The sequence below is a fragment of the Cinclus cinclus genome, chromosome 3 (genome assembly GCF_963662255.1).
Source record: "Cinclus cinclus chromosome 3, bCinCin1.1, whole genome shotgun sequence".
In the NCBI taxonomy this organism is placed as follows: domain Eukaryota; kingdom Metazoa; phylum Chordata; class Aves; order Passeriformes; family Cinclidae; genus Cinclus; species Cinclus cinclus.
In genome coordinates this window covers 95,973,116-95,986,294 of record NC_085048.1, presented here as the reverse complement: position 1 = coordinate 95,986,294, position 13,179 = coordinate 95,973,116, and the positions used below count along the sequence as shown (strand labels likewise).

At 43.9% G+C, this 13,179-nt stretch overlaps 1 protein-coding gene across 4 annotated transcripts in view; it reads left to right on the top strand.

Annotated features, from left to right (window-relative positions):
• Positions 1-9,749, top strand: part of CDC42BPA (CDC42 binding protein kinase alpha) — a 175,516-nt gene extending 165,767 nt beyond the window's left edge. For 2 of the 4 annotated variants that reach the window (XM_062489341.1, XM_062489342.1), the window contains 4 exons: positions 2,600-2,785; positions 7,462-7,579; positions 8,304-8,461; positions 9,618-9,749. In XM_062489341.1, coding sequence (XP_062345325.1) covers positions 2,600-2,785; positions 7,462-7,579; positions 8,304-8,461; positions 9,618-9,749 — 594 coding nt within the window. The remainder of the gene's footprint in view (positions 1-2,599; positions 2,786-7,461; positions 7,580-8,303; positions 8,462-9,617) is intronic. The other 2 variants (XM_062489343.1, XM_062489344.1) reach the window with 1 other exon arrangement.
• The last annotated feature ends 3,430 nt before the right edge of the window (positions 9,750-13,179 follow it).

Genomic DNA, 13,179 nt, shown 5'->3' with positions numbered 1-13,179 from the left:
TCCACCTGTTTGTGTGCCCTTGCTGGTGCAGCCACACAAGGGGGAAAGATGCTTTCTCTCTGTGTTTTTTTCCAGTGTTTTCCAGTTTTCTTTGTATGCACCAGACACTCAGGTGTGTTTGTGGGAAGCTGCAGTCTATTGGCCTTGTCCCACATTGTTCTCTCTATGAACAGACACCCTTGACTTCAGTAGAGCCCTGGTGTTTGGGCAGAACCATGCCCAAGGCTCAGAGAGATCAGATTTAGGAGGTTTCAGGCAACTGTAAATGTGCATCCTTCTTTTCTTCATGGTGAGCACTCACGGTCTGGCTTTGGCGCACAAGTTTGTGAGCTGCCCCACAGCAGAAACCAGAAGCTGTTGTTTCCTATTAGCAGAGCAGTAATCAGTACATATTTGTGTTTTATTCCTGTGCATCTGGGTCGTTGTCTTGTTCTGTACAATTTAGAATCGTTCCTGTTAGTGTATCCCCAAACTTATTTGTTTACATGTTTTTCTTCCCTAGCAGCCTGTCACCAATTAACCTGGCCGTACAGTCTGGCCTCCCTTCTGCCCTCTTGTCCCTTGAAGCCACTTTATCGTGGATGCTCCTTTGTAGTGAAGATCTGAAATCTGGAACTGCACTTACTGCAGCACAGACCACCTCTCTGTGTACATCAGATGTACAGGATTGATTTTGCTTTCATATTCTGCATGCCTAAGTATTTTTATATGCAAAAGCTGGTCTTGACTGCCATTATATTTGAACATTATGCTTCAGTTTGACCTCATTATACATGAGCCATTCTACTTCCATTCTAGATGATGTGTGAAGCTTTGCTTGTTTCAATTGAGAAACTTTTAGAGTAAATGAATATTTATCTATATTTGGTATTCTTTAAAGAAAATGGGAACCCCATGCATGCATCTAATGGTGGAATCTATGGAGAAAGTTCCATGGAGTATCATTTTTAAAATGTTGCCATATTGTGGCTTTCTCACATTCATGAATGCTGGCTAAATATTTTCATGATCTGCAGCTGGCCTACCCTCTGCTTTTTTAGCTTGTGGTTTTAGACACTGCCATATCTCCCTTATTGGCTTTTAGGAATGTAGCTGGCTTTGCTTCAGTTCTCTGTTCTGAGCAGAGACCTCAGCAAAGTCTGCTGTCCTGGACCATTTTGGAATGGTGGCTTCTTGTACTGGTATTTAGATGCTGCTTAAGTTACTGAGAACAATTTAATGTATATTATGTCTTATATGCCATAATGTGGTAATTGATGTTTTGGTTAACAGGCAAAGCCTCATAATAACCGTGTGTTAAAAAAAAAAAAAGTTGGATTTTACCAGCTGAAATGAACAGTAACAATAATGTTTGATATAATATGTATTGGGATGTGACTTAATGTTCTTCCAGACTTTAATACTTTCCACATACAAAAAGTAGTGCCTTAGGTTTAGTGGAGGGGTAAACTATATTTTTACCATATTTTATATTTTAAGTCCTAACATTTTTAATGTTACTCAGAAATATGTTTTAAGGTGATGAAATCAATTGGATGAGGGGAAGAGGAACTTAGAAAGAAGAAAAGGTGTTCTGATTTGCTGGTGTCCGTAGGAAACCAGCCCGCTGCAGGCTGACTGAGTATGTACAGATGGCACAGGGAGGGAAACCGAGCCTTGAAAATCTCTTCCATTAAATCTGGATTTAGATGACTTTAAATTATACGAGCACTTGTGTCAGCACATTCTGTAGAGATTAATTAGAAATTGTTCCTGTTTAATTTGCAGGGTTATTTCTCCCCTCTCCTTCTCTACATCACATTCTGGGAGCATGCTGCTCAGATGACCTATTAAAAATATTTGAATTTCCCAATGCTTTCACACTTTTTGTGCTGAGGAAGGGCCTCACCCTCTGCAGCACAGGGGTGGCAGTGCCAAGTTTAAACCTCCTCCCCTGGGTTTAAGCCAGTGTGGAGCAGGACATGGGCCTTGGTCACCTGTCTGCTGAGAGGGACTTGTCCCAGTGGTCTGACACTAATCTCTTCACCTTCCCACCCTGTCAAAACACTGCTCCCTCCTGTTGGAAATACTCTGTGTTTGTTGTACGGGTGATAATTTTAATGGAATCACTAAAATGCATGAATAACAGAAGGAAACCTCTTAATTATCTCTAACTGCTGTGTATGCTCATCTTTTCTTCTCCCCACACCACCTCACCTGTGTTCACCTTCCTTTGTTTGTGTTATATCTATTTTAGATTGTAAGCTCCTCAAGGCAGGGAATTGATGCTTTCAACTGTCTGTAAAGCACCTTTTACAACTGTGGTGCTCTTTGAAATATCAAAAAATAATAAATATTAGAATCGATTCCCAATGAGTTAAAAGTTTTATTTGTTTCTAATGTTTTAGCAGCAGCAAGGGCAGCAGGCCCATCAGGCTCTGTGTCAGGAAGGTGCTCAGAGGACCGGGGGTGGCAGTGTCAGACCCTGCGTGCTGACAGCCAGCAGGGTTTGCTGTCTGCTGTCCCTGCTCTGTGTTTCACTGCTCTTGTGGAACTGCTCGTGCCCGTGTAACCTGTACGACCATCCTTCATTGCTTTCTCTCTCTGTTGTCTTTGATAGCAGCGTTCCCCTTATCAATTCCCTCATCATCACTCCCGTCTGATCTCCTCTCCGAGCAACTTTGAGCACATCTACCACATGACTGTTAATTCAGCTGAAAAATTCCTCTCTTACGATTCCATAAACCCTGCATTTTCCCCGTCTCCACGCTCTGTCCTCGGTACTCCAGACTTTGTCACCCTGAGGGTATGGACGGCTGAGTCAGGTGTTCACTCTACTAACACTGTGTGGTTTTCCTTTTGCCTGGCTATTAATGTGGCAGAAAACCCCTTGTAAGTTGTTCCTTCCCCCCTCCCCTTTCATTTGTCCCAGACAATTTACTTTCTGCTGTCAGCTGGGGTCTTCCCACTGCTCTGACACTTCGTGGCAGAACAAAAGAAGAGTTTGGGCTGAACCTTTTGCTATTAGAATAATATTTTTAATCACCAGGAAGGATGTGGGAATTTTGAATTATAAGCTCTCTGCTCCACAGTGCTCATCCTCCAGCAGTCAGGGTGCTGCGTACCAGGTTGAATTAGGAAGAGGTTCTGGATCTGTCTGTGTTGGACCAAGCTTACAAGCTGTTTGTTTATGATGAATTCGTGTGGAATGTGAGAATTTGTGCACAGTACTGTACACAGATGGAAAGACACAGACACAGGTAGTGCCTCAAGCAGTTTCTAGGTTAAAGTAAATAAGTGAAATCAGAACATGTAGAAACAGGATAGAAATTAAAGATATGGCAACTTGCTGATGTAGACTCTTAACCCTAGTATTTTAGGCAGAGGCTGAGGTAGGATGCTGTTCTGTAGGCATCCTTCCAGTTGCAGTGTAAATTGGAGGGATAGAAGTGGTCTTGCCTTTTTTTCTTGCATTCTGCATCCAGGTCTGCCTACCTGAGGGTTGGTCTGTCCTGTAGAAATACAAACCAAAGTGAAGCAGGCACAAAGGTACCTGCAGTGCATCACAGCTGTGTACCATGCTGGGGCCCGCCGCTCTGCCTGGGACAGATAAATCAGGAATAACCTGTAGGCAGTTGTGTGTGATGTTGTTGTTAGCTCAGGGCTTGTGTGGGTCCAGGCCATGCCCATTGCTGTCATGGGAACATTGCTCTTGGTTTCTGGCAAACCTTCACGGCCAGGCTGCTTCGTGTGCCTCTGGGCTGCTGTGCTGGAGCCCTGTCACTGGGAAAGTTTTGGAAACATACCTGCATCTGACACTAGACAGAATTTAAATATGCAGGAGAAAAAGAAAGCTCCTCTATATGTCTCCAAAACCAGTTTGCACAGCTGAGCTTTGACTGGTTACATGCATGGTCATGTGTCACTGCTGTGAAGTCCCAGTTGTCACAGCCATTAATACACAAGAGGAATGCTCTGTTGAAATGCAAAAAAGACTAAAAAAACTGTTAAGTTGAATTGAAAGCTGTTTCTCTCCTAGAGGGTCATTATAAGGTCACTGGAGCTGTATTTCAATTCTGGGTTTTAACAGGATTATTTCAATCCAACTGTACTATGAAATTGTCTGTGTTTAATATGCAGTGGTGTATCACCGGACTGTGACCCTCCCTCTACCTCCCCTTTCTCATGTGAGTAGTCTACCTGGGATCAGTGAGGAATGACCCCTGGTGCTTCAGACAATAGCTCTCAATATTTTCTTTAGGAGCATCCTTCATCCTAATGTTGCAGCCTCCTAGCATAAATTGGAGGGGAAAAAAATGAAGCGGGCAACCTGGAATGTCAAGATCCTGCCCTATTAGCCCCTTAGAGCAGTAGAGGTTTAGTCTTGTATGAGGAAAAGGGTTTGTCTGCTCTGTGGCTTGAGGGTAGAGGTTCTGGAAGCTGTATGGAAAGCCAGGCTCTGAGTTTGGTTTCATGTCTGTCCATCCTCCCTTTATGTTTGGAGATTTTAGTGTAAGAAGGGTGCAATAGTCCCAGGTAGGATCAGACAGTGGAACCAGGACAGCGTGGAATCCACAGGGGAGTTAAAAAGTGACCTGTTAAAGTAGGCTTTTAGAGTCTGTCATATTATTTCATGGAAGAGTTGGAAGCTGAGTTTTGTAGTGTGATGAACAGAGCACTACTTAAAAAACAAACCCCAAAACAAGAACAAGCAGCACAATGGACAGAGGAGCAGAGGCAGAGCAGTTCCTGTGGGTGCTGTACCTGTCCAGTCAGACCTTGTCCCCCATCTCAGTGTTGGAGAAAGTGCCCAGGGGAGCAGGAGCAGAGGCTCTGGTATGGGATGCACCTAACTAATCTGGGCCTCTCACCCTATTTCACAGTGATTCACTTTGCTCAGCAGCAGCTTCTCAGCAGCTGCTGCTTTTGCCCCCGCTTCTTTCATCTTTCTCCATTTGATCCAGCAGTGAGGATGAATTTTCCTGCTAGGATTTGAATTGTTATTCAAAATGAGGGGTTTTTGTCTCTCTAAGTAAAGCAAGCTCAGATTTCCTTTTGTTTTCTGTGTTTTTAACCTGCTGCATTGTGCTGCTTTGTAACTACTGCTAATAACTGCCATTTATTTTCCTTTGAATTCCCTTCCTGCATCGTGAGCACACCACTTCCAGGAGGTTTGGTCCGAAATGCCAGCATCCCTGGCATGTGCTTATTTTATTTTTAGAACAAAGAACAATGAAAGATTTGCTTTGTGGAGAGACTTTCTACGAGGAATTACATGGACGCTGCAAACTGAGCTCACAAAAAGTAATCATCTTTAGAACACACTGTTAAAACAAATGAGTCTTTTTATGTGCATCCACCCATTCCCTCCTTCCCCTGATGCCTGTATGTTGTCTGCTCAGTCACTGTAAAGGAGGTTAATCAGCCTATCATTAAACAGAATTGTTCTCTTTGCAAAATGAAGCACTGTAGGTTTATACCAGCCTTGCACCCCCAGTGTACTAACCCCAGTGCACACGTGGTACTGCACTTGGCTTTCCTTTCTTTCTCAAAACACAGCAGTAACTCATCCCTCAGCCCCTCAGTTCCTTTGTGCATCATCAGGGGAGTGAGCCTCCATGGTCTAGGTGCAGCCAGGATGTTCAAACTCTGCATCTCAGTTTATTGCATGGGGAAAAACCAGAAGCTCAGTGTTTTGTACTGCAAAGTAGGTTGGTTATGCACATTTAAAAACAAATAAAGAAGGGGGGCAAGCTAAGCAAGAGACAGCAATATAATCCCACTAATATTTTAAGAGACTGTTTCAAGCCTCTAGGTGTAAGTCTTCTTGGTGCAGCAGTAGAAGAAGGGAGAAGTAAAAAGGGCTTTTTCATTGGTAAGGTCTGTGATTCTCTTTTGCTGGTGTTTGGGAGAGATCTGGGAAGAGATGAGAGATTTTAGTTCTTATTTGCTGCACATTAAAAATCAGCCATTTCTGGCACCCTGGGAGAATGAAAAGCCAAGAGTTGACTGTTAGATCAAAGGGGCCTGTCAGAGCAATGATTCCAAGGATCATTGTAAGAGTGGATTTGGCAGCAGGTTGGTAAAATTTATCTGATGAAATCTGACCTGTATAAAGTCTGTTCCTTACAAAGCCTCAATTTAATTACCAATTTTAAAATACAGATAGAGACATTGGTAGTACCAAGGTTCTCTGAGAATATCCTTGTGCAGGTGGAATTTTTGTTCTGGTCTGAAATTTTCATAACACCCTAGTTTAAAGAAGCACTGCAGTTGCAACTATTGTTTTATATATGGCTACTTCATCTCAGTGTGAGGGTAGGGAAATAATTAAATATAAATAGGAAGAAATTAACAGTTATTGCAGAGGGGGGACTGTAAGGGATAAAGGAAATAATTCTTAGAGCTACGTGCAGTTCTTTCACATTGTGCATCTATGAAGGTTCCCTGAACCTAATTCTAGTTAATGGTATTGACTTAATAGTGCAAATCACACTCTGTTGATGAGCAGGATGAGGTCTCATATTTAGCTAGAGCTGAAATGACACACATGGGCAAGTCCCTCTGAGCTAGGAAGACAGTTCATACACAGAGAGAGGGGCTAAATAATCTGAGAAGTCTTCTCCCTTGAGGACAGTTGTAGGTTAACAGAAGCATAAATAAAATCTTCCAGAACTCATTTCAAAGTACTCTTTCACCTTCTTTTAAAGGTAATTTATGTTTAAGGAACTGCCATATCCAAGTAGGGAAATTGTGGTTTATCTCTTCAGTAAAGGACCACTTCAGTCCAGTAACTGATTAATTTAGAAAAATCACACTGGAACTCTCAGGATTCAAAACAGGAGTGGTAATCAAAATACGTAGAACCACAATGGCATGTGCTCTGGTCCTTCCCTTTGTGCAGGCTGGAAAGAGGAGGCTGTTTCTCACGTTGGCTCGTCTAGTGTAGGTTTGGAGGGATGCTGTTAACACTTTTGGAATTTCATAAGTAATTGCTATACAGATTGATCCGCTATCTACTCATAACTCTGCAAAGCAGGTTTAACCTGGATGTTGTTTCAATTTATACAATTATGGCACAAATGATGGCATCAAGGAGAAATTGTAATGAGATCTTTAGAAGCTTGTGTTCAGAAAGGTGGTGTTATGCAGTGTAACTTGTAAAATATAAGCTACAATAGCTTAATTAGGCTTGCAAACCATTCTTTCAGGGAAATTCTGGAATTATTCCATGTATTCTTTCAGTTGCCTGCATATGTCCATGTAATTCAGCCCTTCACTGCCGCGTTGCGTGTGCTGCCAGTCTCTGGCCTAAACTGCAGAATATTATTTTGCAATTTTTGCTGACTTGCTGCCCAGATACTCAGCTCTGGTAAGGTCGGGGGTTTAAGGTGTTTTGGGGCCTTACAGCACAGAATTGCAAGGTCAAGCCAGCGGTGGCTAAGTGAACATGTGGTGTGTGTGTGTGTGTGTGCATTTCAGAACCTTCGGCCCCAGGAGAGCCGGACGGTGTTCAGCGGCTCCGTCAGCATCCCGTCGATCACGAAATCTCGCACGGAGCCAGGGCGGTCCATGAGCGCCAGCAGCGGGTTAGCAGCACGTAAGCAAACAGAGCTCTGTTGCTTTGGGGGCTGGGCACAAGTGTTTCACAGAAAGAGCTGCCTGCAGTTGCCTCTGTCCATGCTGGATAAGGATTTTCCAAAGTGATGGCTGACTGCGTTGCTGCTGAGGGCCAGCAGAGTATTTTATGTTGCTTTCAAAAGAGCATGTGAATAAGCAGGGAGTGCTTTTGAGAGTCCCACATTTGTAATTTGTCAATTCTTTTTAATTGATTTTAGAATTTAAATAAGATTCTTAACCCTGGGGCTGCTCTGCTCCTGCTCAAGTGTTTTAAGTTAGTGGCAAGTTGTTCACAAGCTCCATGGTTATTAATTTTGTTGCCGAGCTGTGTGTAGCTCTTGATGCCTCTCTTGCCCCTAATGCAAAAATAAAGCAGTAGAGAACTGGCTGCTGGAATGGAAGAGTGGCATTTCATTGAAAGAGGCCACTGGAATTAGGCAGCCACCACAGCTGTTTCTACAACTGCACCTTTGTTGGGAACACAGTGACTGAAGTAATGTGTTCTTACACTGGCATGCCAAGGGAGGGACTGGACAATCCACAAGAACTGCAGCAGTCAAGATGAAGACTCACATAGCCTGCAAGTCATGAGCTTGGGATCTTGGGACACCCTGCAGGAGAGCAGAACAAGCCAGAGAAACTGCTAAACAAGTTCCTAGTGTGTTGAGTGGGGTGCGTAACACAGTTCAATTCCCCTGCTGCAGGATCGTCTGCACAGAACGGCAGCGCTTTGCGGAGGGAATTCTCGGGAGGGAGCTACGGAGCGAAGCGCCAGCCCATGGCATCGCCCTCAGACGGGTCCCTGTCCTCTGGGGGCCTGGACCAAGGCAGCGATGCACCCACAAGGGACTACGAGCGAGAGGTGAGTGACAGCAGCACGAGGGGAAATCTCAAGGGTGTCCATAAGGATGAGGCAATTCAATCCTGTCTTGAGGTTGGCTACAAGTGTGGGTGGGAGTCGCTGACAGTGGAGAGGTGGATTTCCTGTATTTCAAGCTACAAAAGACTGGTCGAAGTGTCAGCTCTGGTCCCGGTATTTAAGATGCAGAAAAAGCTCTCTGCATTCCTTACCTGGAGATGTGTGGGTAGCAAGGCTCCCCCAAATACCGAGCCAGTAAAGTAACAGCTTGATAATGACATATCACAGCTTGAAGTGCTGATACTCCTTTTGACCTTCAAGTGCAAAGATGTGTAAGGTGTCTTAGCAACCATTCACAGGAGACATGTTGTACTCAGAAGTTAACAAAGTAATTTAGGAATTATAATTTAATTTAGAGCAGGAACTGGATTTAGTAATTTCTATTCTGTGCAGTCGAGACTGTCATTATTATAGGACTGAAATTCTGCCTCAGTCCCTCCAGCTAAGAATGTTTTACATGGGAGGGTTCAATCTGAAGCTGACCCTCAAAACTTCCCCAACTTTCCCATTTTCTTACTAAGGAGTGTGAAACTGAGAGGTAACACAGGCTTTTCATGGTACTGAATGTATCCTGCCAGTGGAAGCTGGAAGGCAGCTGTCAGCCCAAATTCAGGCTCAGAGTTGCATTCTGCTGTACTCTGGAAGATCCAAGTAATTTGATAGGATGTTTGAATTGGTGCCCTGGGGCTGACATAGAAGAGGGAGCTGTGATGACGCCACAAAGATTTCTCATTTTAGTGCGAGAGCATCTTGATCATAATCTGTGAAAAGGCAGGAGCTGTTGCATCTTCACAGGCAGCCTGAAGCTGCACACTCTGCTGGCCAAGCAGCCCTTGTTAACACACAGACTTCCAGAATCTCTCTGGTGCTGTATCCTTATGTCAGTATCACTTATGCCTGCTTAAAGCAGAGTGACCTGACCACTTAATGTCATGTCTCCTTGGAAACTGTGAGCAAAAAAGATCCCTCAGTACTTTTGGACACATGCGAAATCTGCAGAGGCCTTTGAATCCAGCCCCTGTTGCTGAGACACTCTCAGTCACCCCCAGACTTGCTATCCTGGTACTTACTGGTGTTCTTGTGTGTCTGTGGGCTGCAGGACTCTGACTCTCCAAGACACTCGACGGCATCGAACAGCTCCAACCTCAGCAGCCCTCCCAGCCCTGTTTCTCCTCACAAGACCAAGAGCCTCTCCCTGGAGAGCTCTGACCACGTGAGTTGGGACTCATGAACTGCTTCAGCATTCAGATTTGGCATCACATCAGCTTGCTGTCCCCATGGCTGTCCCCTTCACTTGCTCCAGTTCTCACCTTCATCCTCCTAATCCTTCCCGTTCCCTGTCTGAAAAGGATCTGGGAGTGGGCACAGAGGAAGGTAAAAGCTGGTCGCCTTCAGCACCATTTGGCATTGCCTCACCTCCCCAGATCTGACAGCAGCAAATGAGCAAAGCTAGGGTGTTGGTAAATATCAGATGCTGTAGATTTGTATTAGTATTGGTTTCATTTTTGTGGTTACAGCTGCTTCATTTTTAAAGACGTATTTATCCCACTCCCCTTCCACTCCCCAAAAGGTAGCATAAGTAGACCTGACCAGTATCAGCAAGAGAAAATTCAGAGGGATCTTGTTTTCATACAATAGCTCATTGTACTGTACAAAAGTAGCACAGAGACCCCTTCCCCTCCATGGGAAATGATCAGTATGTCAGAGGCACATAAAAGCTTTCAGCCACCACGTTTGAATGTCAATCTGATTGTCGCCAGCAAATCCTTATTGATTAAAATGATGCATATTTTACTACAGTACAGAGTTTAAATAAATATGCAGATGTTAGATTAAAATACGTATGTATATATTCAAAGAAAAAAAGCATTGTGTATGCAGCAGAAGATGGATGCTTATTTAAAGAGCCTTTAATTTAAGATTTGTGTTGTCCCTGTTTTCATGCTCGGTGATTTACAGACTTGGAGGCCTGGCTAAAACCTCCCCCAGGACAGAGATTCCGTGTGTGCAGCGCTCGCTGCACTGCCGGGATAGCCCCTGCAGTGCTCTCACAACACTTGTCTCTTTCTGGTCGTAGCAGAACTTAAGCTGTAATTCCTACTTTCCTTATAGTCCCCATCCTTTTCAGAAACGATAGCAATTGGCAGCAAGGCCCTGTCCCAGCAGCCACGGGCACCGATCAGCCCGGTGGCTGCCCTGGCTCCATGCATAGCACCCCGTGAGCTGGAGCCTTGCAGCAGCTACAGGAGAGGTGCATTCAGGCATCAGTGCAGCTGGATTCAGCAGGAAAACTGTTTCCCTGGGTCCGCCTTTGATCTGGTTTGACTCAGAAGGGAGCAGTCTTCCACATCTTCTTGACCATCCCTAAGCAGCAAACTCCTACTGTCATTACCAAATACTGTTTGCTAATACACATCAGCCAAACGAGTGCCCTTAGCCCAAAGCTGGCCGTGGCTGGCTTTGCTGTCACTGTAGCAACAACGAACCTTGAAGACTGACCTCACACTGTTCACACTGAAGTAGTCAGAGATGCCTGGTGACCCACAACTGCTGCACTGGCAAGGTTGGCTTTCCTCTGCTCCCTGCCTGTGCTGTGGGTTTGTGCAATTTGCAGTTGTTTCTATGTGCTCACCTGCTGTTTGGTTCCGAAAGCAGGGCAGGTTGGAGGGCAGGAAGTATTGCAGTGGAAGGCAAAGCTTGCTGAAGTTGGAAAAATAAATAAAAAGCTGAAGTGGTCGCCCAGTTGAAAGAATAAATGAAAAACTGATACACAGCTGTATGGTAAGAGGAAGATGTCTCTTCTCTTTAGTTAGCAAGGCAGATTGTGCTTTTCATTCGGGATGAGCCTCTCTTCCCAGTAATATCGTTGCTGACTTCATACTATGACCATACTCAAACATATAAGGGCTTTTTTGTATTTAGCATATTGGGGTTTGTGGGCTTCAGAAACTTGTTATGGCTCTCATTAAACCATTCTGTATTCTTGCAGTCAGCAGTTATGTAGAGTTTCACCCACACAGAGGTGTTTGGAGTTTTGCAGTTTCTGTCTTCCCTAATAGAAGTTGTAGGTAAGTTCAAACCATGTACAGTAATTTCCAGGTATGATGTAAACGTGACATAGGGAACAAGACACAGATCATCTAATCCATTTAATCATGCTGGGTCTCCTAGGTAAGATTACTCTTTCACTCTGAATCAAGAGACTTATCCAAGTTTAAGCTCATTCAGTGTTATTTTTGGGACAGGAATTCAAGAAATTATTGTAGAAACTCATCATATCAAAAGCCAGTCTCTCTCTTATTTGGGTATTTCAGAGTAGCAAGCTGGTTGTCTTGCTTGTTTTCACTTCAAACCTACTACTTTTGCAAGCCTGGCATTGGAAATTAAAAGCTTTAGCAAACAGTAAAGCATCTGAAAGTAATTCCTCCCAGAAAAGTTCATGTATTTCTGAGGGACAGGCAGGGCGTTATTGGCATTACTGAAATTACACATCAGCTTCTTTTTAAAGGCTGCATATTGCTTCAAGTATAGCCACTGCTTTTTCCCCACAATTCCCTTGTTTTGGTGAAGCATGTCCACACACTTTTCAAAGCCTTTGCAGACTACTTTTGTATTTACTGTATGTTGTATTTAAATAATAATCTTATTTTGATGTTGAGAGAAGGCATTTAAACAGTAGTCATTAAAGACAGAGCAGCCTGCATGGCAGTCCCCTGAGAGAAGGTCACAGGATCGTTTTCCATGGACATTTTTTTCCACAGTTGTGCTAAAGCTCTATCTGAAAATGGAACCCAAAGAGCCACCACACAGCAATTAAATTGAGTAAAGCCCTGTGTTTACTCCATTCCAGTGCCTGCAATCTATTGATACCAACCCCTGGCATCTTCAGGCAGAGCACAGGTCAGCTGTGTTACAACACTATGCTCAGAGGATGAGAGCTCCACAGGCCTACACTGTTTGTACACTACACAATGTCCTAGCCTCAGCAGTCTTCTCTAGGATTTATTTAGTCACTAGTTTGGTCCTGTGCATTTTTATACATGTTTGTTCAGAAGAGAAACAGCAACTGTTCTCTCAGTTGAAAAGCAAATGACCACATCACTTATTTGAAAAGAGAAAAATTGTCCTAGGACTTAATAGTTTTATATATTTGGGGACCATTTGGTTACAGACTCAATTTGAAACCACACTCATCTCTTTTTGTTGGTATGCATACTGCAGCTGAGCCTTCTAAGGACTCATTGGGCTAGGAAAAGTAACTTGGTCATTTGAACTGTAAGACACTTGACTGGTATCTCCAAGGCAGTTGTCTCCTGAGGTTTGATGTTTGCTCCTTTGCACTGTAGCACTGCTTCAACTTCACAGGTTGAGGGCTGCATTTTGTTCTGGGAGCTTAAAATCTCCCCCTGAATTCCTGACTGTGGCACATGTTCTCTGTATGCAGGATCTGTATCTAGCTTGGTTTTCTTCCTTTTGGCTGAGACTGAAGGTGTGTGTTTGCATTTTTGACAGTGCTTGAACAGATGGGTTGTTGGGGTTTTGCCCTTGTTTTTTTTTCTCTCTTTTGATGGCAACAAGGATCTGAACAGATTTGGGCAGCTACTAAGGATTTCAGGTTATATAGTATGGATTAGGTTTGGTAAATAGTTTTCCCCTGCACG